The sequence below is a fragment of the Nipponia nippon genome, unplaced genomic scaffold (assembly GCF_047370975.1).
Source record: "Nipponia nippon isolate SJK-2023a ecotype South Korea unplaced genomic scaffold, ASM4737097v1 scaffold_7, whole genome shotgun sequence".
In the NCBI taxonomy this organism is placed as follows: Eukaryota; Metazoa; Chordata; class Aves; order Pelecaniformes; family Threskiornithidae; genus Nipponia; species Nipponia nippon.
Window position 1 is genome coordinate 27,923,835 of NW_028262391.1, and position 23,172 is coordinate 27,947,006.

A 23,172-nucleotide genomic window follows, 5' to 3' on the forward strand; every position below is an offset into this window, starting at 1 on the left:
CTACATCTCAAAAAGAGTTCACGTGTGCTTTGAGTGATATTAGCATACCTCCGCTTTCTGGCTGCTGTCAAACCTGCGTTTAGAGCAAAGAAGATTCTTAACAGATTTGCAATCAGAAAATTTTTCATCCAAATAAATTGTTAGGGAATACTGGGGGACTATTTTGCTGTTCTCCTCCAAGAGCTTGGTAAATTATCTGCTGCCTGGGATAGTCCGAAATTTATAAAATAAATGTGCTGCTTATAGGTATTGAAGAGACCTTTGATCTCATAGCTTTCTTCCAGTGCCATGCCATAGTTATGTCTGTTGGCCTTTTACTTTAGGTTTCAAATGTAGGGGTTTCCAAGAAGCAATTTCTGCCTTATTTAAGTGGGGAACACTGGGAGTGTGTGTTAAAGGTATTCTTCTGTGTTACTGTCTGTTGTGGGGCTGCTTGCACTTACCTTGGTGGCCTTTTCCAGTCCTGTGTACCTAAATTGCATTTAGCTACTGTGTTTCTGGTTATTTTTTCCCTTGCCTTTGATTTATGAAGTCAGCTTTTGGGGCATTTTGTTCAAGGATCTGTCTACCCAAGTAACTACTTCTGTCCCCTTCAGCAGTGGGGTAGGTGCTGGCTCTTGGTTCCTTTTTGTTCCTAGAGAAGGCTTCAGTCTATTGCCTGGCTTTAGGAGAGACCTTTTCAAACTAGTCAGAGTAGTGTGTTACTAAATTGAGAATATTTCTGTCTTAGCTCAGTCAATGTAGAAAAGTGACTGTGTATGTTGCATATCCAGAGAGAATTGTATCTCAGTGTCCAAGTCATCTTACCTGTTACAGTTTTGCTCAGACTTGTATGCAATGTGGGAGCCCTTAGTTGAAAAGGTTTTCATCTTAAGCTTATAAACCACGTGAATCTTGAAGTGGTTATCTTCTGTGGTGATGCAAGGTAGGAATCTGGTTGCTCTCTGGGCTCTTTGTATGACTTGAATTTAGACTTAGTGTTCGGTGACCTCTGCTGTGATTCAGGTGCTACTGGTGTAACCTAAAATATGTTCAAAGGACTCCTAGGTATCTTGATACTGTACAAAGAGTTCAAATTAGTTGAGACCCAAGGTGTGCATTTGGCAAGATGTGTTTTAGACTTGAAGTGATCCTGTTTAGCTACAGTTCAGCTGCCTTCCTGCACATAAAACTTGTCTGGGCTTTCTTTATGTTCATATATGATCATTCCTCAGTGTTCAAAACTCAGATTACTCTCAGCCCCCATGCTTGTGCCTGATGATGGAATTATTTTGCAACTGTGACGCAGAAGAAATCACTGCCAAAGATAACAATCATCATGACAGCGGTAATCATGTCCCTAGGTGTTAGGGGAGATGCATTAGGTTCCCTTTCCCACTGATGTCAAACTGCAGAGTCATTTCCTTTAATTGAAATTTGGGATCTTCCTGGTATCCTGAAAGACCTCATCCCGGATATCAGTACTGTGACACTACATTTTTAGAAAAAACAGTGTGGTACCTATCTACCATAACAGCAAGTAAAACCTGTGTAGGAACACACAGTGTAAAAAGGTTCTTATGAATAAAGTATTCATCTTTTTTGTTCAGTCTTCATCTTTCTATTAAGGACTTCATCTTCTTTACATAGCAGGATTCAGAGGTTTTGTGGGTTTTTTTGTTGTTTTTGGTTTTTTTTACTAGACTTAAAAGTTCTTTTCCATCTGAATTTTATTCTAAAAGTAACTTTATTTCCAGGTTGCTGTATTTACTTCAGCAAGAAACCTCCAGCACAGAACTGAGAACGGAATGTGCAGTGGTCCTCGGAAGCCTTGCAATGGGTACAGAGAATAATGTCAAATCCTTACTAGACTGCCATATTATCCCAGCCTTATTGCAAGGTACATTTCTCTTAATGGATCTATGTTGGTAAATGTTCCTAATGTATTCAAATAAGCAAAGATAATGAAACTGAATAGTAGTTTTTGTCTATATTTTTAGGATTACTGTTGCCAGATTTGAAGTTTATTGAAGCTTGCCTGCGATGTCTCCGTACTATTTTCATCAGTCCTGTAACTCCAGAAGATCTATTATACACAGTAAGTTGTAAGCAGATTATTATGTCCTTTTAAAACCTGTAGAGTTGGTGGGAGTGAAAGGTCTTGTTGTCTGCAGTAGTAATGAGGACTTGTTTGGCTGACAATGTTAGCATTTTTCACCTACGTTTAAGACATCTGGCTCACCTAACACTTAAAGCAATATTTGATATGAGATGTTCAACAAGGTAGCACACTGATAAAGAAAAACCCTAAAATTTTCAGGCTTGTGTGCAATCTTAAGGACTAAAAACTGTCTCTAAATGGTATTTACAGATACCGTTATCACAGGTACATTGGCAAAAGTTAGTTGCTGAAACTTAAAATTTTACCTGACACTGTCCTCCCGCTCCAGATGTGAGGGTGCTTGCTTAGTTTTTGCACTTCGTGTGGAAGAGATTCACCTCCAGAATTTCTCTGCTTGTAGTTAATATCCATGTGATTTACATTAACTGGCAGGAGGATAGAAACTGTCGTCCACCATTGCTATAATCTTGAGTTCAGCTTGGAGCACGTGACCAGTAAGGCTATTGGTGCTAACCTTGTTAAGGTGACCGGGCAAAGCCATTGACGTGGAGCCCTGTCTGAAAGTAGTGCTGTCTCTTGGCAGCTTAGACACAAAAGGCCTTGCCCAAACTCAGTCACTGTCTCTTACTTGGAAGGAGGGGAAAGAAGGGTTTGCACTCTTCCCTCCTCCTTTGTCCCAGTGTAAGGGATGAGGCAAGCTGTGGCATGAAAACTGTGCTGTACCAGCAATCTCTTCCTACTAGGAAAAGGGTACCATTGCACCAGTCTGCTGGCTGGGGATCACTGAGCAGGTCCAACTTCTGAGGGTGACTGGGAGCCCACAGTGCTAACCGCTCTGGTCCCACCAATCAAAGGGATGACCGTCGCTTGCTGAGGAAGACTTGACGCTTATAGAGAAGGGCACAGCTGGCCTTTGATTTCATACTTTCTCTACAGTTCGGGTGTCTGTCATTACTAGATGATTTCTATGTGTTAATAGTCCTCAGCAGATTTTCTTCATGATTTTTGTCTAGTTGTTATGCAGTGCTGTAATGATGTCTGTTTTGTTCTCTATTCCTTTTCTAATGATTTCTTACATTTTCATTCCAGAAATAGGTATGTAAACTTGTTTTCTGTGGACTCAATTTTACCGTACAGCTATTTTGAATTTCATCTTCTAGTTAGTCCATGTCATGAAGTCTTTCTGCAGCTCTTCACAGCTTACCCTTGTATTTAGTTTGTGTAGATAATCAGCCAGTTGTTTTTCAATTGTTCAGCAAGGAAACCCTCAATGCAGATTGTATGTGTGACCACTGAAGGCACCTCTCCTGAGTGATCTGAGAGTTTCCTCTTTGCGTCTCTGTTCCTTCCTTTGACTCCACTTCATGCTCCCAGATTCCCCCAAGTTGGCCTCTAAGAGTTCATAATTACAGGGGCATCTGCTTCCTGCTCTTAGCATCCAAAGTCAGGGCTTAAGATGATTGTTTCCATTAGCAATCCATACCTCTTCCTGGGGATCAGTGCTCAATAGAGACTATTAATTGCTCCCTATTTGGAAGAGAGATTTGATATCTTGAAGGGAGAGGAATTGGAAGAGTATGTACAGAAATGTGAAAGAACCAGTATTAGCAAATAAATTACCACTAACATTGTGGGAACAATATGCCTAAGATACTGGATTTTTGGTTGCATCGTTTGCTTTCTGTGCTGCGCAACAATGACATCAGAACTCTGCCACCCCATTCCTTATTCAGGCAAATGTGATGTCCCTTAATTAACCATAGCTACAGGAAACGATCATCTGGTGAGGGTGCCCTTGTTCTTTAGTTTCAACTGTAATACCCGTTTTCCAATCTCCCATTTCAGTTGGACACCTGGAAGTTAAATATTTTATGATTGTGCCTAAGGTCCTATTTCTGCAAATCAGCTTCTTTTTTGCTGCTTTTGTGGGAATACCCAAACCCATGCTTTGAAAAGTAATGAATGCAGATCCTTTGAAAAGAGACGTTTTTCTCCTCTCTTAGAAGGTATAGCCATAACCCACACTGCTGCAAGCTGTATTTCACAAAGCAGCAGTTCAGAAGTTGTCTTTGCAATTAAAGAAGTAATTATGGGCCTAATCAACACTTTATGGCAGACACTCTGCTTTTCGGACATTGAGAGTAACAGGAAGAACTTAAAGTTCTTGTTTAGCCACCCTGCTCCCTCTTTGTTTCTGATCACAACAGCTCCAGGGAGACTGTCACCATTTCCATATAGCTTCAGATCTTGAATGAATGAAAGGGCTTATTCAGCAGCCTCTTGAGTTCTGCCTTTTTCAGGTCCTATTTTGAAAGGTAAGAGACTAGGTTTGTCAGTGGCTTTTCTTTCTTGTCCAGCAGTTCTGGACAAGACCTCTGAAAAGTTGGTTCCTGAGTTGTATCTAAGATAGAAACTTTTCCCAGAATTTCTTTGCAGTTTGACTGCATGGAGGATGCTGTATCTCAAACCTTGGCCAGGGCTACTTCCAAGACAAGATATTATGACTTAGGTCAATGTCTCCAAGGATGTTATAGTCACTCTAGAGGTTTCAGAGGACCTCTCAGTTAAGATCCAGGATACACAAGTGCTTTAAAGAGAGCTGCTTAAAATATTTCTTTCTATTTGTAGTAATTCAGGAGAGAATAACCATGAAATCTCATTTAAAAAAAACAAAACCACATCATCCACAGTAACCTGAATATTTCTGCCAGCAAAAATGCTAGGTGTCAGAAACTACATCTTTTCTCTTGAATCTTTCCTTATAGACAGGAGCTTGAAGGATAAACTGCTGGCAGTTTTGAGCAATTATGTTCAGTTCCAAAGACAAAATAGTTCTTCAGACATGGAAACATTTGGGCTGTTCCCTGTAGGAACTTAGGACCTGTATTGGGAAAATGTGAAGACCCATCCATATGTGTTTTGAGCTGAATGAACACTGAGCTCCCAAAAAGGCCAGGCTTTTAGTGTCTGATACTGAGATCTTACAGCAAGTTTGCTGCAGAACAGTAAGCTGTATCCAGACCTGCTGCGCCAGGTAAATGCACCTTGTGAAGACTTCCTTCACTGGAAGGGTGCTGGCTTTGGTGCTGAGACTGATTTAGTGACCATCCTGCAAATGGAAACGAGGAATGACATGGAATCCCAGAGTGATAGATCTGTTGAGATGCAGATACATGTGCAGACTTTTTTTTAAATTGTAAGATTATATTTGGAGGTGTTTTGTACATATCAACTAGCCAGCTCAATGTAGCTAGGTGTGTTTTGGCTTGCTGAATAGATTCAGTCACTGGGTCAAATCCAGTTTGACTAATAGCCTGTTGCTTCAGCTCTTGCTATTCTACTTAAAACAAAAAGAATGGTTTCAGTGGCAGAAAACCTTTCCAGCCCATGAAGACATTCTGCGTGTTTTCTTACAGATGTTCTCAGTTGTGATCCCATTTTCCTTCCTCAGTGGGACCCAGATACAATTTTATTGAGAAATTGCTATCTGTGGCCACTATGCTGGCCTTGAAGGAAGAGGCTGCTAGCAGGTACGTTCTCTGCTGTGAGCGAGTCTGCCTTTACAGGAAACGGGGAGAATGAAGGCACAGCAGCAGGATGAGTTTCTCCCTGCTGTTGAGACAATGAGGAATGAAGTTTAAGAAATTGCACTTTTTCCAGCTTACATGAGCTAGTAATGTGAAGTGAAAGGTATTCTTCCTTACTGTTCAGGTTGGAGATGGAAAACCTAATGTCACCTGGTGATCGACCAGGCTTGATGGAGGGGAGAAGGAAAAATTGAGAGGACAAGGCTAGCAGGACAGAGCAGGCTATGCTACACTGGTTAATAACCAGGTATTTAACAAGCAATGAAACCACACTGCAAAGTGTACACGTGTTCCACCATGGCTCAGCGATATGCAGTTACTAATGGAGGAATCTGGGTCATCTTCTAATGCCTTACTCCTTTCATCCCTCCTAACTGTTTGTGATGGCTGAGCCCGTGCAGCAAGGCTAAATGTTCTCTAATCTGAACTGTTTCCTAAAAATGAGAATTGTAAAATGATTAATTCTAGCTTAGAAAGCTTGAATTTAAGTTATTTGGATGAATATAAGAATTTCAGTTCTCTGACTTGGAAAAAGGAGTAATAATCCTCTGTTCCAAAGAAATGTTTTAAGAATAGATCATAGAATTGTTTAGGTTGGAAAAGACCTTTAAGATCACTAAGTCAAATCATTATCTTACAAATTTTGTTTTTATGTTAAAAAGGAATATGAAGAAAGTAGGTAGGTATTGGGATCCAAGCAGGTAAATGCAACTTTGTTAATTCTCTCTTTCTGAATTGGATGAGCAGTAATTTTGTTACAATACATGTGTTGTACAGATATTTGTTGTAAGTTGCCTGGAACTAGTGTTCATTAGCAGACAATGTTTTAATGGATTTGTGAATCTCATTGTTTTAACTGCAAATTAGGAGTGTAGACTCAATATTGCTTACTAGGATTGCTAGAAGGATCCTTTATTACTTAGATATTAACATGAAAAAAGTGGAATTGTGTAGCCTCATATTGCCACGTAATTACTATTTGTGTTTAGTTCAAAGTCAGTAATGTCCACACATCTTTTTACTCTTTCTAGATTCATTAACCCTTACATCATAAATACAACATCATTGCTGGTGTCACAGTGACACCAGAAATGCCCTGTCAGAATGTTTGGGATCGGAACAGCCCAGTCTCATAATGCTAAATTAAAATGCTTTTCATCATCCAATATGAAGACCTTCCTATTCAGGAATTTACCATTGGGCCATGATGCCGCACTGGTCAGTAAAATGTTATCTTATGCAAATCACTGTGCCATTCTATTCCCATTTCTATAACTCTATAGTAGAGCCTCTAAGCAGTTAGAGGCTCTATTTCTGTCCACTTACATCTTTACCAAAACTCTCCAATCTATCAAACTGCAGCCAAAAGTACTCATGTGATCAATACTGTTGAAGTTTTAGGTGAAACCGAACTATTGCATGGCAATGTCAGTGGCTAGGATGTGAAATAAAAGTTTGTTAGTTCCTTCCCTGGTGTTAGATACAAGTAGAGAGATGTTATGCGTTTGTCTGTGTTGATAAAAGAGTTTAACTGAATAATTATTTTATTCAAAGATGAAAGCAATGTATTCATAGTTTGGGAGATAAAAACAAGGATATGGGAAGATACATTCTGGTAGAATCTGTGAAAGCATCAGAAATCTTCACTTCTCTAGCTTCAGGTTGATTTCCAGTGGCTCCTGATACAAAGCTTGCCTTCTTGCACTTTTTATAGATTTCAAGTGCTTTCTTATTTAATGAAGAATAATCTAAATGTTATTCTTGTGTATTTTTGCTGAAATCTGATTTTCATAAGCAATTCCACCAGTTCAAGTTTAAAAATAAAACAAGACGCAAAACCTTTCTACCAGCTTGAGGGAAGGAGGGAACGTCCTATAGCCTTTTATAGGACACTTCAGAGTTGGCAGCATTATTCAGTATCCAGATGTGCACTGGTCACGTGATAAAGGTGACAGATTATGTGAATGAACTGTATGTATTGCCTGAAAAAAATGCAGATCTCTGCCTGCCAATATCTCTCTGTAGACAAGACAGCTGCACAGAGCAATCCATAAGAATTACCCGATTGATGCGAGGGTCAAATCTGGCTGCAAGCTAGTCACCTGTGATTTAGGAAATAAATTAGTTGCTACTCTTCTGGCTTTCTTTTTTTCCCTGAGAACCTGAATGGATACTGACATCTATAAATTCTTATCTAGAATTTCCTGGTTAGCTGGGAGAAAACCAAATTTAAGGTAAGGACAAAATACAGTTAAAAAGCAATATATAATAGTGGGTGCTTATAAATTAGAACCCTATCTATTTGGTGGAAAAGACCAAAATAGGAGAAATGTGTTTTCTCCCCTCCCTCTAGGTTTTCTGCAAAGTTTGCAATGTTCTGTGGTTTTCTAGATTATGTAGATAGAAAAGCTTATGTTACTAACATTAGGGAACACCGTGTCTGTGCTTCTTTAATAGAGACAGTTTGAGTCCTTTTTAGCTCATCGGGATTTCCTCTGGCTAAGGATTACTTAGCTGGTACAGATTTTTTCACTCAGCTCACTCTGCATATATTTCTTTAGTTGTGAATTCTTGTACCTCTTATCTTTGGCAAGAGCAATATCTCTATCAATTTAATTAGACTTTAACTTTTAGACCAACATTTACATCCTTCTAGTTGCAATTTTTGAAATAATCCAGATTACCTGGTCAGTGATTGCCCTGCAGGAGATTTCAGGTCTTGCATCTTACCTTTTGAAGCTCCTTTTTTTAAGCTTTACTGCTTCTGAATCGTGAAGTGTCTCTTTTCTCTTCCCCCTGCCCTCCTGACTTCTTGGTTGTTTTGTCTAAGGTGCATTTTATCGCTGATAAGCCTCTTAGCATGTATATATGTATGTTGTGTTGAACATTAATGTGGCTTGATGTCTTCAGCTGCCTAAGATTTACAGAAAATGACAAGAATCTGTTGTAATGGGTCAAATGTGCTAAACCACAGAGGAATCCTGGGTATGTTGTCAGTTTGTTTTGCTTTAACTCAAAGGAGGAGACACTTAGCAGGTCCCCAAAACTTCTGTGACTTTGTAAGATTGTAACGTGTTTTTCTTGAGAACAAAGTTGGCCTGTTAGCTGCTTCTGTTTGGTTTTTCATGGAAATTTGCTGCTCTGCTTGGCATATGCCCAAAACCCAATACCCACTTAGTTTACATGCCACTGCAGGCTTACCTCTGTCAGGGAGAGAGTCAAGAGACACTTCATTATGGTTAGGACCATCAGTGCTATTACAACATACTTGTGGATCTAATGTCCACTATTGCCCTGCAACAAAACCAGTTTCTTGCAGGCCTTTGGGTTCTGAAGTTGCAAAGAAATAGACGTGTTTGTACATATGCCATGTGTAAAGGTAGAAGATCAGATGGAGCTACTGTTGACCAGACCTGAAGAATATTGCTTAGAATAGTTTGTCCCTTGCTTTTCCTATACACATAAGTGTGCAATGAGCATGGGTATATGGCTGGTGTACCTGGAAGAACTCCACTTTTTAGTAAGTAACTTTATCTCTATAGGATGCTGAAATGGCAAATGAGGCTGTTGCACATTGATCCTTTCCAGTTATTGAGAAATAAGCAGTAGAAACAAGTTCTTCTTATTCTCAGTGTGTTTCTTGGCTCTGTTGTCCTATTGTTTTCTGTTGAGAGTAAGAAGGCTGGATTGTTGGCAGCAAAGCTTTCTAAAATAAGTCTGCTAATTTTTTATGTATATATATATATAAAAATATTAAAAATAAAAAAATAAATATTATGAAGCTTCACCTAATCTTAAATACGTATACAAACAGGAGAGACTTATACATGTTTATTTTGCTAATATAAAAAAGTGTGATTGGAGATTTCCCAAGTAATTGGGAAGTAAAACTTCATAAACAGCTGTGTATCTCTGAAGCTATAGTCACTAAAAGAGTCAGGCTAGTGCCACTTTCATTACTGTAAAAGTAGCTGAGGAGCACTACGATTTTGCTCTAACTTTAATCCACCTCTTCCTATTTAGAAGGTTGCAATTCATCATTCTGCAGGTAAAACAAAGAGTCTGACTTACTTAATAGGGTCAACATAGCACAAGTTCTTTGGAAAGAAAGACTCATTCAGTCTTTCCTCTCTTCTGTTCAGCACCCTTTATCTCATGGAAGTAATATAGTTTACCACCTTTCCAAACTAAATTGACCAGTGTTTCTTTTAATATCACTGCAGTTGCTGCCACTGAAATGTACTGGTAAAAGTAAGTGAAAACTTTAAAATGTAATTTTGTAACTTACCACAGAGCTTGAGTAACTGGATGTGTTTTCAGAAGGGATCTTCAGTATAATGATTTTCTTTTGCTGATTTATTTGGAATTCTTTGTCATTAGTGTCATGCATTCTAATAGTGTCTATAGTGTGTGTTTGACTTAAAGACAAACAAAATTATTACCCCACATTAATTGGTTAGAAAGTGAGTGCCACAGAATTCAAGGTGGACTATATTGTTCAGTCTGGCACCTTGTTCCCCTCTCTGCTCTTTTCTACTTGGAGCTGAAATGAAGAGGTAAGTAAATCACACTTGTAGTAAGAAAATACTAAGGCAATTCCTGGACTAATTGCTTTCAGTGACCATGTTTGCAGTCGGTATGTTTTTTTTTCCCCATTCTATTGTTTTCTCACGAAGTAAAGATTCTGGAGACAAATTCCAGAATTTTTCTATCTAACTTGCATTGACTTTTTTTTTTTTTTTTTTAAATGGGGATTTGGCTCAGAACTATCACTCATGCCTTGAAGTCTCTCCTGTACTACTTTAATAGTCTTGTCTTGTGTCCCTACAAGTTTCAGTGGAAGGGAGAACATTGAATGCAGAATCAGGAGTACTCTTCTAAATAACAAACTGTGAAGAAACTATGCTGAAATACAATGTTAATACTTTTTTTCTTTTCTGACTTGTTTCCAGGATGCTACAGTTATCTCCCACCTCATGGCACTGCTCAGTAGGTCTCGATATACACAAGAATACATATGTCAGATCTTCTCACATTGCTGCAAAGTAAGAAAGAGAATACATGTTCTTTATGCAACTTGTTGTCTTTCTGGCATATAAGAAACTGTGTAAGATGATACTGCCTTTTGTGGCAGGAATATTAGGATGATAAGACTGAACTGTTAGTGCTCTGGATTTGCTGACAGATTTACTGGGGTTGATATATGTTTCTCTACAGTAAAACAAAATATGCAAATAAGCGCTTTTTTATGGGGGGGGTGTATATATTTTTATACCTTTGGCTACTAAACAAAGTTAACAGTCTAGGCAAATATCAATCCTCACTATTATCAGTATAAATTTTGGAAGGCTTATTTTTTTCTCTGGAAGTCTCAAGACAGTGTGAGCATCTCTTTGCAGAGGTCTTGCATCTGCTTTCAAGACAGTTGTTTTAAACCCAGAGGATGTTTTCTAAGAGGTACTGTAGGTTGAGAGGAAGAAAAATGCTCTTCTCGGTTGAGCTCTACCAGTTACAGGTTTATCCAGATACATGTTCATTCCTGCTGTATAATGCAATTCTCTTGATATGGGAAAACTAATGTAAAAACAGCAGCAACCCCACCCCAAACACAGAGGTTTTTGTCTCCCCCCCCTCCCCCCCCCCCAGTTTCCACACACCACTGTTTTTTGTATTATTATTGCATTTTTTTGGTAGTTACTGTACTCATGGGTTATACAGTAACTGTGTAAAAATAATTCAGTGTAGGAAATCAGATTTATACAGCATCTTTCCCTTTTAGAAACAGTTTAAAACTAAACGATCATACATAGTATTTCTCCCAGACTAACAAATGAACAAGTTGCAAAATTTATGAATTTGTAAGTATTTACCTTGAAAAATATCCTTCTACCTTATCACTTACAATAAGCCTTCTGGAACTCTGAATTATTATTTTGTTAAAAATGTATTTTTCTCTAGGTTGTCTGTTATTTATGTACATTGCATTTCTTCTGTTAAGTGAAACTGAGGACTGAAAACTGTAGACTTAGTGTGACATAAAAATATAACTCAGCTGCTAATATTTACAGAATTGTTTAAAGAAAACATTAAGACAGAATCCTACACTGGACGGTGGAAGTTCAGGTCTATAGCTAATATTGGAAAAGTGATTTGGTATTTTAAGAAGAAAAATGCACCAGTGAAGTGCATCTCATGTTTTAAGTGGCCCTCGAAAGCCTCCTTAATAGGCTGAGTAGCTTGAACAGGTGAAAAGTCGGGCCATGTTGGCTTACAAGAAAAATTATACAGGAGTGATTATAGAGTGGTAGAGATATACAGTCAGGGGTTAGCTTTGTAGCAATATAAACCCTGTTGGTTGTGCGAGAACTGCTGAGTAACTTCAGGTAATTAGTCCAGCATGAAAACAGTTGTTGTCGTCTTTTTCCAAATGAGTTACTTCCTTGTACCTCCATTAACTTCTGGTAACTTACATATCAAATATATTGTTAACAAAGCAAATATCCAGTCACTTAACAAGAGTAGAGTAAGTAAGGTCTTATGAACTCACTATACTGTTTTGAATGTTGCCTCCATCCCCTCAAATCTATCTTGAACAAATTTTACAGTGGATGTTTTGAAAAATCCAGGTTTTTGGAAAGAAAAAGTTGATTGTGTGAACAGATAGAAACATGAATGCACAAGAAAAGCAGGGTGATGGGTATGAGTATTAGGAAATAGTTGCAGTTACAGAATAAACCTTAGCTGCATAACAAAGAAAAATATTTGAGGTTGAGTAAACAGATCATCACAAATGTTAAATTGATGAAGAACTCATTTTTCTCTTGCCCAGGCAAATGCAGCTGTTCAGCAAAAATCTAAAATGCGCCCTTCTTTCTTTTTTTGTTTAGTTCTTGGGTTTCAGGTCTGATTATCAAGGTCAATTACTGTATTTTCAGACATAACAAAATACATCTAATGCAGTGAAATAGAATTTGCAGGGGATTTTTCTGATTTATATGGATAGGCAAAGTACGTTCTTATAGTTAAAAAAAAAATTAAATACTGAAAGTTTCAGTATTCACTACATTTTTAATGAAGACTCCATCTTCCCCCCCAAAAGGCCATGAGTGAGAGAACCTTTCTAATTTTTTCCTGAAGAAATAAGTTACTGTAAGCTTTCATATTTAGATAAGGCTTAGCATATATTATAAGAGGTATTGATGCTTTTATTTCTCTTTCTCCTCATCTTAGTAGATTTATTCATTAAACTAATAGTGACTTATCATAGCTCCTACCCTCCTTGTTCCTGCATACTGTTCTCTGCTTAGATCTTGTGCGTCCATTTTTTTTTTTTTTCTTCCTTGCCAGAGTCTTGTCTGGTTGGGCTTCTCGGGTTTCTTTCTTGCCTGCTCGAATTTCCCTGGAAAAGCTCAGACCTGTTCTCTTGAGCTAGGAAATCCTTAATTCAGGTTCCTACCGTATTGCTGCTGTTTCCTGCTTTTACTGCTTACTTTTACTGCTTCTTACTGCATTTTTAGAGTTAAAATTAACTGATAGAAAACATTGATGCTGGAGAAGAGCCATCCTAAGCAAGGGAAAGTGTTGATTTACAGGGGGAGCAGATGCAGTTCTTAACATACAGAGCCAGGATTCTAGCAACATATAAGCAAATAAGTAAACTGAAAGCAGGTTGATGTGCATGGTATCCTAAAATGCAAGTATAAATTTACTTTTTAAGATTCTCCCTATTGCAGTTGATTTGTTTCCAGAGAAAGAGATGTGAGTAGGTAAGCTTTACTATTTTAATGGTCAAATTAAAAAGATAAGGTATGCATTTGGAAACACATGGTTGTTTGAATAATTTGAAAAGAGAGTTCTGGAACTTACATTTGAATGTGGTGACATCTCTGCATAAGTAATAAATTCACCCCCAGTTGAAAATTAAAATCTCCTGTCTGGGAAAGATCCAGGATAAAGCCTGTAATCAAGGCAGCTTACTCCCAAGCCTGTTCTGAGAATGTTTTCTTATGTGATCTTAGGCCTGGTACTGTATCCCTGAACTAAGTAAGGTACATTTGCATTTAGATGTCTGCTTTTAAAATTTCATTATGGAATGAATTGTTATATTGTTCTATCCTACTGCTTTCTTGAAAATTAACATTTTATGATGGAAAATCATGCAAGAAGTGTGATTTCTATTGCTGAAATATGTCATTCAATCGTATTTGGAGAAAAAGATCACTGTAATAGGACTGGCTTCTGGAACTATGTCGGTATACCCAAAGAGAAGCAAAACCAAAAAGCCTTGCTATCAAATTGGTGCCTGAGCTGCTTGGAATTAGGAAGGAATGATACCTTATATTCTCAAGTTTTCACATTTATATTTGAAGTTGTCCCTATTTATGGATTAGTGCTTAATATGATTGTGCATTAAATAAGGTGGATTGGTGTGTACAAACACAATGTGTACAGATTAGATATTTTCATGTACATCTAGTTATGCAACCAAGAATACACCCAAGTGTCACCTCTGTACATGCTTTTGTCCTGTTTGCACAGAACTTAACGTCTGCATCTTGTTGAAAAATCACTAATACTTGTGAATTACTAAAACTATCTAGGTCAATATGATTTCTTTTACTTTAATTTCATTCATTTTTTTTCATGTATTTTAATATCTGTTCTTCAGCTTCAACACTGGCATAGCTGCGGCTTTAAATCATTGCCTCAGCCACTTCTGTGTGCCAATGTAAGTTGTTTTCCTACTTCAACCATGCTGTTTTAATTGCATTTTTTGGTAGAAAGCTCTTGGTGGCAGTAGCAGCTGAAGCATCTCTTAAAGCACCAGATATGTTACATCTAAAAGTAATTTTATGCTTTTTTCTTTAGAGGTAAGGGATGTCCTAAAAATGTTCTTTCGAATATTAAAGGTATCTGATTCCGGCTGTATCTCAAATGTGAAGATAAAACATCACATACTAGGGTGTATATATGTGCCCATAAACTCAGCTGGGTTTAAACAAAAGATTGAGTGAAGATACTTTCTTCACTTGCAGATCAGTCAAGAAAGTGCATTGAGGTATGATTAATGCTGTGACATACTAAAAGCTGAATTTAAATCACACATGGCCTGTGCTTAATGCAAAGATAACTAGAATAATGGATCTACTTCTAAAGAGATGTTTGTAAGTCACAGATCAGATTCCACAAGAGACTGTTGAGGGTTGCAGGCCCCATTGAGATTTCATGTTGTTTTTCTCCAGTGTCGTTGGGCCTTGTCATACTACAGAAGTTCTGAGACCTTTCTACTGCAAAATTCAATATTTGTGTTTAATTCCAGATGCTTTTTAATCTTGGAAAAATATTGACATATCAGCTATTGTCGACTTAGATCTTGAAGTCGATAAATGGGTGATGGCTGACTAGATTTATGGCTAAATGGGTTTGAAACTAAAATTATCTGTAGGAGTAAAATATGAATCTGTTCTCAAAGCACTGTCACATTCTGTCTAGAAACAGTTTCAAAATTAATTTGCTCTCTTCTGAAGTCAGAATTGTTGAAAATGCTTAATATTACCAGTGAAGAAGACACTAGGAACTGGGGATCTTTTATATGATTCATAGAGAAAATCAGGAGCTTTCGATTGTTTCCAATATGAAGAATGGAAACATAAGTACTCTATCCATGTTTCTTCATTTGTGAAAACTAATTTCATTGCCTATTGAACAAAAGAGTAGAAATGATTACTGGAAAAGGGCAAATGCTAAAAAAATAAGCGTTGGACTTCTTTATTAAAAAAAAAAAAATCAGTATGCCAACTGATTACAAAGTCAATTTTAGTGAATCTACCTTTAATACTTAACAATAAGTTGTAGATAGTGGAAGCCTCTTACATGTACTTTTAAAAAAATAAATTGTGTTTTATGTTTTCCTTTGAAGGGTCCAGATCACCAGACAATCTTATTTAACCATGGAGCTGTTCAGAATATTGCGCATCTGTTAGTCTCCACCTCCTACAAAGTAAGACATTAAAATTATATGGTGTTTTACATATATTTATGAAAGGGATCCAAATTAAGATTATAAAAACTATGTCTATGCATATGAACTAGAAAAGCATCATACTCTACTGTAACTTGGTGGCAAGGAGGGTCAACTAGCTCTTTTCAGTCTAAGGCCAGGATTTCAAATCCTGAGCACAGCCTTAGGAGTCTGCTGTAGATTGCTTAATAAAAAGTTTGAGTGCATAAAATGCTTTCTGAGGCTCTTCTGTGTAGTTTGGTTTTTTTTAAGGGCTAACAGATGTCTGCTATGCAAATGATTTTGAAATCTGTCTGAAGCCAATCCTATGATCTCTAAGCATGGACTTTCTTCTAAAGATATCAATTCATCCCTCCTCCCCCCAAAAAGTATGAACGTTGTAATTCTGAAAATAAGAAACACTTCAAAGTATCCAAATTTATCTTGGGCTATTTTTGTTACAATATCTAATACCAAATATCTAATATGTTATCATGCCATTTGTATTTTATTGAAAATAAAGACTTCCTTACTACTGATGAGAAGAGATCTTACTGTGGCTGTGATTAGATATCATAAAATTAATGCACAAAAGTGTGATTGCCTTTGCTGCTGTTGTTTACCCTTGGACGTCCATGTTTCTAAGACTTGTTGTCGAGGAGGGTGGGATGGGCCTAAACCTAACTTGCAGTAAGTGCTTTCTGCCGTGATGGGATTCTTTAGGTCGAACTCTTGTTCCTTTTGCTTTGTTTTCACACTGAGAACATGGTAACAGAAACATGGAAAGACACGGACACAGTTTAAGTATGTGCAACTGTAGAAGGTGAAGTCAAAGACTAATATCTGAACTAAATTAGATTCTTCATCTGACAAGATGATAATGGTCTTCCCTGTGTCAAAAAAGAAGTTATAAAGACTTGATAGCCTAGTGTGACTAGGCAACCATGAAATATTATTTGATTAAACCAAGACATGGTTTTGGACTGGAGGAGGAAGATCCAGCATGAAGAAATTTGTGAATCCTTTTTGTACAGGTGATACCTGAGGCTGTGTAATGGCAGTAAAACTTGTGGTATATATTTTTTTTAAGATTAGTTTAGAATCGCTTCAACTGGATGGTTCTCTTTAGGTATTTTGTTACAATCACCTTTAAAGGCTCATGAAATATAAATCTCAACGACATGTATTTCTGATTCTCTTACTTATGAGTCCTGGAAAGAAACAGTGTTATTGTTATGATACTTCAGTTCTTTTGTTATTTTTTGCACGTTTGTGAGGCATCACAAATGAGACCAGTATTTCTGACTGTCTGGTTCCCAAGTTTTATCCTTGCTTGTCTTTTTCACAAATAGTTCACAACATACCCTATAGAAGGATAATTCCAACAGGGAGATCACAGGAGTCAAGGTGTGAGTTAGATGTTTCCATCTGCCTTTTATTCATCATCTGCATTTCTTATTGATTATACAGAATTATTTTCTACAAGCCTATACAGCAGTATACACCAATTTGCTTCTACGTTTGCATTTACATTTATATTTCGTGTATGTTATGTTTTTAAACAGGTTCGAATGCAAGCATTGAAATGCTTCTCAGTTCTAGCCTTTGAAAACCCACAGGTATCAATGACTCTTGTAAATGGTGAGTATAATGCTGCTGTTGCTTATTTGACACTCATTTTAATGACTGGTTGAATTAGAATTACTTGGAGTTCTTTTTCGTTGCTTGCAGTGTCGGTTGATGGAGAATTGTTACCGCAAATTTTTGTGAAGATGTTACAAAGGGACAAGCCTATTGAAATGCAGCTCACATCAGCCAAATGGTAATTTTCATCAGGAATTAGAATGAAATAGTATGCAGTTTAATACTTACTTTTTTAACTGTTCCCTTTTTGCTTGTTGCAAAGTAATATGTGATCTAAAATCTTAAGAATAATTATAGATATTATTTGTATTATGTAAATCCTTGAAGTGGTTCTCACCTAATAATCTTTATAGCATAACTTTCACTCTTTGCTGTACGTAAACAGGAAAAAATGTTTCTGGGCAGCAGTTTAGTCAGGAATGTGTATTCAGACGTATGGATTTTCATAAGCTGAACTGCAGTTTTCACAAGTAGCTTGGATTTTTGGTTAAGTTTTACTTTGAATAGTCTATGGTCAATCGTATGTCCTTACAGAGTATGATACTGAAATATCATCAGGTAATACAAGGTAATGTTGTTGCACCACTGTTCAGAGGACTCACTCAGGTGACTGGGGCTGTGGTGTGTTGAGAACTGTATGTACTAAGATGATGAGAGAGTAGAGCTAGTCCCTCTTCCCAACTGTTTTAATTAAAATAGATTATTCTTTAAGCTTCGTGTGCTCATACAGCAGAATTAATGTTATTAGTTAATTTTATAGTTCAGATCAAACTTTCCCTTCTGGTGTGGGCACATTTCTGTGTGTTCATATTCATAATGACTTTCTACCCTGTGACACAATGTGACCAAGTTCAGTAACAGCAACACTAGGGTTATACTCACTTCATAAGCTAGGAATTGACTGCCTTTAAGACACTTTTCCTTTTGTGGTGTTGATAATAATGGAATAAATGACTTCAGGGGGTTAAAGAGATAAAACTAGCCATCACTATAAACTACTAAAACCAAATGTAACTCAGAGTTTGGTCTCTGGTGTATTGTTTGATTATTCTTTTAGATTTTGGTGGCTTGTTTTTGACCTAGATCAGTGAGTTCTCTGATTCAGTTCACCAAACAGTTTCACTGACACTTGTCTCAGTGGAGGGTTTCAAGATTCTGGGTGAGGAACAAGCGGGGTAGGTAGGATGGCCTTTTTTGTAATGCTGCCAGGTTATGATGACTTAACCCGTTCATGAAGGCAGTTATAAAGACGTGTATGTGTGTGTAGGTTGTCTTAGGAAGGTAATCCCACTCCATGTGGAAGGTCTGTCTAGGGACCTCCCATGCTCCCTTCCAACCACAGTTGGTCTATGCAGTCTGGTTTTACTGGTTTGTTAGGTAGCTCTTAGTGAAGAAGGCAAGTTTAACTGTGTGGTAGCAGTTTCAGTTCTGATTGATTTATGTGTTTCTTTGAGAATTCAGAGAATACGTAGAGAATTAAGTATTAGAATTTTTTTTTTTTTTACTGATCTCAAGATACAAGGGAGTTGATAAGTTGTGAAGGCAGGCTGGAGTGAAAAGGATTGTTCTGGCTCTGGACTGCCTCCTTGTTCTGGGATGAATGCTCCCAGGTCTGCTGGTGTTCTTTACTGATCTGCTTCACATTGGAAGCAGCTGGGTAGAGAATCCCATCTTTTGCTGTTGGTTTGTACTACTTTGGCTCAAGTGGACCTTTGGAAGCATGGGAGAAAATGATGCGGTGAAAAGCAAAAAAGAAAATTGCAGGAAAATGGAAGACAAACCAGTATCTTGAGTTTCAGACTGGGTTTCTAATTAGTCCATGGGCAGTCATCCTTATTCATAGGGCATTCAAAGCCTCAGTTTCATGACAGTCCTGGATGCTCGCAAAGACCTACTACCTTTTCTTCTATAAGTCAATTCTCTGCTTGATTCCCTCCAAGTCAGACTATGTCTCCTTGCTTTTTTTTCCTAATGTGAGTAGTAGGTGAAATTATCACAGGTCGTCTTTTTTTCGGCTTCTAAATTAGACTTCACTCCTGCCTTGCCAGCTTTGGTCAATTAATCTGCAGTTCCTCTCTGATTTATTAGTAGAGTCCTTGGAACGCGGATGTAGAAGGGTTTTTTTTATGCATTTGTGAAGCCTTTTGTTAAATTTCTGTTTGAATCCAGACTGGCAATACGAGGCTATCTTAAGAAGTTTCCTTTGGTTTTCAACAACTGAAGTAGACCTGGAAGATCCAAGTTAATACCTCTTGATTGAAATGGAGTAAGGATCCTTCACTTGAGCAGCAGTGTTGGCACAGAGGGAAGAGCAGTAAGCCTCTTGGGAGAGCGATTTGCAGCTACAAGTGGAGCAGTAACATTGTCTACTAAAATTACTGGAATTGCTTCCAGCTAAGCCAAGCCTATTTTACTTGAAGTAAAAATACTTATTTCATGTTTGAAACAGAGCTACTTTGGCAAATAGGCTCTAGCTGGACTAAATGGCAACTGCAAGATGGATATTTTCACTCCTGATTGTTCAGGTGTAAAAATGAGTATTTCCTACTGTCAGCCGCAAGGCTTGGGCAGTAAAAAGTTTATAAAATGATCTCTGTGCTAACAGTCAAGTCTTGTCTTTTCACTTCTGAGAAATAATATATAGAAAGACTTCTGATTATGGGATTTCAGCTATGTCTGTCACTGGTAGGTGTTTGGAACAGGATCAGTGTTGTTGCCTTCTAAGAGGTGAAAGAACTCTCTTTAGGCACTTGGAAAGAGCTCAGGAATGCAGTGAAATGTGATATGGTTACAGTATGTTAGCATATTACTGTTCCTTAGCTGAGCAATTATAATTGGCCCTATGTACACTTTTAGCCTGCCCAATTGAGAGTTGAAACATGTTAGTTTTAAGTCACCTTCACTGAAATTCAATCATTCTTTTAACCTCAACTGTGGCATGATAAAAGCCAGTTACAATGGCCTAGTTCAAAAGCTAAAACAAAAGATACTTGACTGTTCCTGCACTGAATGCAGAGCAGTTATCCTCCAGCTTCATTCCGCTTCCTTGTAGCAAAGCAGGTAAAAAGTATAAACCACTTAAATGTAAACCACTTTTATTGGTGGGTGAACTACTTTGCATTTCTGGTGGCTTGGAGCATGATTCTCTCCTGATTGTTTTAAGTGTTTGCCCATGCTCTTTGCAGCAAAAGACAGGTCTACATATATTGCTGCTTTATCTTAATGAAAGTTGTTCATTTCGGGTTTTTTTGTTGCTAAAAGAGATTTGTGGATCAGTCAAGTTTGACAGACCTTTTTTGACCAGTGTGCTCCAGCAAGATGTCCTGTACTAGAAATCTGCTTAAAAGTGTGTCTATAGTAGTTGGTTCATGTGCCCAAGTCTAGTAAGCCCGAATGTATTGAAATCAATGGTAGAACAAAGGGGAGTACATTTCATTAGTACAGTTGGTTGTTCTGCAAGGTCTTACTTAAGTACATAAAAAACAATGATAGGTGAATGTATGTTTTATTATGTTGTTACAGCCTTACTTCCATGTGCAGAGCTGGAGCAATACAGACAGATGATTCTTGCATCGTTCTTAAGGTGAGCTGGTTAAACAGTGTTCTGTTTAAAATGTTTTTCTCACTTAGGGCTATCCTGTGTTTATTTGTCTCACATAAAAAGTAGCACAAAACCAGTTACACTAAAGACTTCAAAGCACCGCGTTCTGATTTTTTTTATTTAAAAAATTAGTTACCTAATTTCCCTTTGTGTCTTTAAGCTTTTATAGTGACGTGGCTTTTTTAAGAAGTTTAAAATAAAGAATCATACTAAAAGGTCAATATCCAGGAATAAATATTCCAGAGTTTGACACGCATCCATTTGAGGTTTGTAATCATTTCGGTAACTATTTGTAGGTAACATGGAAACAACATTACAGCCTTGGTCTCTGTATATGAACAAGGCACTGGTTCGTCTTTCAATAGCTTATTTCACAAGACTAGAATACTTGCACAGTGTATATATGGAGTCTGTCACGAGCAGATGATTTCTCAGGTTTCACAATGTTTTTTGGTTTTGTAGATTTGCCTGCTTCATACTTTGTCTAGGGAAATTTGTTACAAAATAAAAGAAACTGTCATGCTGAAATGTTGGATTTGATTTTTATACTGCATGTGACTGTATAAGGAAATTCATTAAAGGAAACTTCATTAAATACCCTAGGAACATAATCTCTTTCTTAATAGTCACACTTCTATAGCTAATCAAAAGAAAAAAGCTGTTGATGAGCAAGTATATCAGCCAGACATCAGATAATACTAACACTGCTTGTTTCTCCATGAGATATTGAAGTATTACTCTAATACTGCAATAATAAAACATGTTTGCTTTCTTTGATAATTACTGTAGCAGTCTGGCAGACTCTAAAGCTTTCAGTATGCTTTTAACATCCTTCATTCCAGAGAATAACACATAGTTCAGACTTAAGGAAATGCAGTCTAAATGCCTGAAAAAATTAATTTTTTCCCTATGTGTGCCCCTGTACTGAGATTGAGAAGATGACATGTGTTCTTGGAATTGGTGTTGATAGTGGCATCTGTTCTGCACAGGCATCTGGTCTTACAGCAAGTAAGGAAGCCAAGCTGCATCCCTCTCCCTCATTCTCCTGCTTAGCTTTTTTCCAAATTGACACTCCCAATTCCCTGATCTCTATTCTTTCTCCTTACAATACGTGCAAACTGAGGGCTACAATTCCATGCTCCCAACCTGCAAATCTCATTCTTCTTTTGAAAATTTCTTCCCTTCAGAAGTCCCCCACTGTCTGCTTAACCCCGGGCTATATCCTGGGCAGGATGTGTGCGTTCCAGAACTGTTCTGCTCTGGTGAGAAGAAATGGGCGGACTGCTGCTGTAGGCAAAGGCAGGTTATTGCTGATAGCTCACTGCTAACTGCGTGGAGCTACGCATTCTCTGTCACATGGGCCAAATAGATAACTAGTCCTTTCAAACCATTGTGAACTGATTTGCTTGCCAACCTACAGCAATAGGAACACTTTCTCATGGAAGCTGCTTCTGTGCAAATAAATGTTTTAAACTTTGGACTAAAATTTATTCATAGAATCATAGAATACCAGGTTGGAAGGGACCTCAAGGGTCATCTGGTCCAACCTTTCTAGGCAAGAGCATTGTCAAGACAAGATGGCCCAGCACCCTGTCCAGCTGCGTCTTAAATGTGTTCAGTGTAGTGGAGTCAACCACTTCCCTGGGGAGATTATTCCAATGGTTGACTGTTCTCATTGTGAAAAATTTTCCTCTCATATCCAATCGGAATCTCCCTGGGAGTAACTTGTACCTGTTACCCCTTGTCCTCACCATGTGACTCCTTGTAAAAAGGCAGTCTCCATCTTTGTAGCTCCCCTTTAAGTACTGGTACATGGCGGTGAGATCACCTCCAAGCCTCCTTTTCTCAAGGCTTAACAAACCCAGCTCTCTCAGCCTATCCTCATATGGCAGGCTTCCCAGACCTTGGATCATCTTGGTGGCCCTTCTCTGGACCCCCTCCAGCCTGTCCACATCTTTTTTGTGTAACGGGGAAATACTTGAGAGTAGATGAAAGAGTGAGGACAGAAGGAAGGCACAGAACCTTGCCCTCTTGTTCAGACAACTCATGTAACTTCTTCTTTTCTTCTGGGGTCACTCCAGGAGCTCGTAGTTTTAAGGTAACACACTGTCTCAGTCTGTGGTAAATCCAGTCACAAATTGTTTGACCTCCGGTGAACTAAAACAAAGCAATGCCCCCTCTAGTTTTCAGAAATTACTGAAGAGAACTTTGACCCTTTGCTATCAAACTTTCTTCAGTT

The 23,172-nt window shown here is 37.9% G+C and overlaps 1 protein-coding gene across 9 annotated transcripts in view; it reads left to right on the forward strand.

Moving 5' to 3' along the window:
• The window catches only part of ARMC8 (armadillo repeat containing 8), a 76,842-nt gene that overhangs the window by 32,797 nt on the left and 20,873 nt on the right, over nucleotides 1-23,172 (forward strand). For 7 of the 9 annotated variants that reach the window (XR_015700316.1, XM_087738669.1, XM_087738671.1 and 4 more), the window contains 8 exons: nucleotides 1,737-1,879; nucleotides 1,980-2,077; nucleotides 10,641-10,733; nucleotides 14,357-14,416; nucleotides 15,608-15,688; nucleotides 17,254-17,329; nucleotides 17,420-17,510; nucleotides 20,855-20,915. Coding sequence is in view for 8 of the 9 variants with exons in the window: in XM_087738669.1 (XP_087594795.1) it covers nucleotides 1,737-1,879; nucleotides 1,980-2,077; nucleotides 10,641-10,733; nucleotides 14,357-14,416; nucleotides 15,608-15,688; nucleotides 17,254-17,329; nucleotides 17,420-17,510; nucleotides 20,855-20,915 (703 nt within the window). In the remaining variant the exon portion in view is untranslated. Of the gene's footprint in view, nucleotides 1-1,736; nucleotides 1,880-1,979; nucleotides 2,078-6,802; nucleotides 6,907-10,640; nucleotides 10,734-14,356; nucleotides 14,417-15,607; nucleotides 15,689-17,253; nucleotides 17,330-17,419; nucleotides 17,511-20,854; nucleotides 20,916-23,172 lie in introns of those variants that run through there. The other 2 variants (XM_087738670.1, XM_087738676.1) reach the window with 2 other exon arrangements.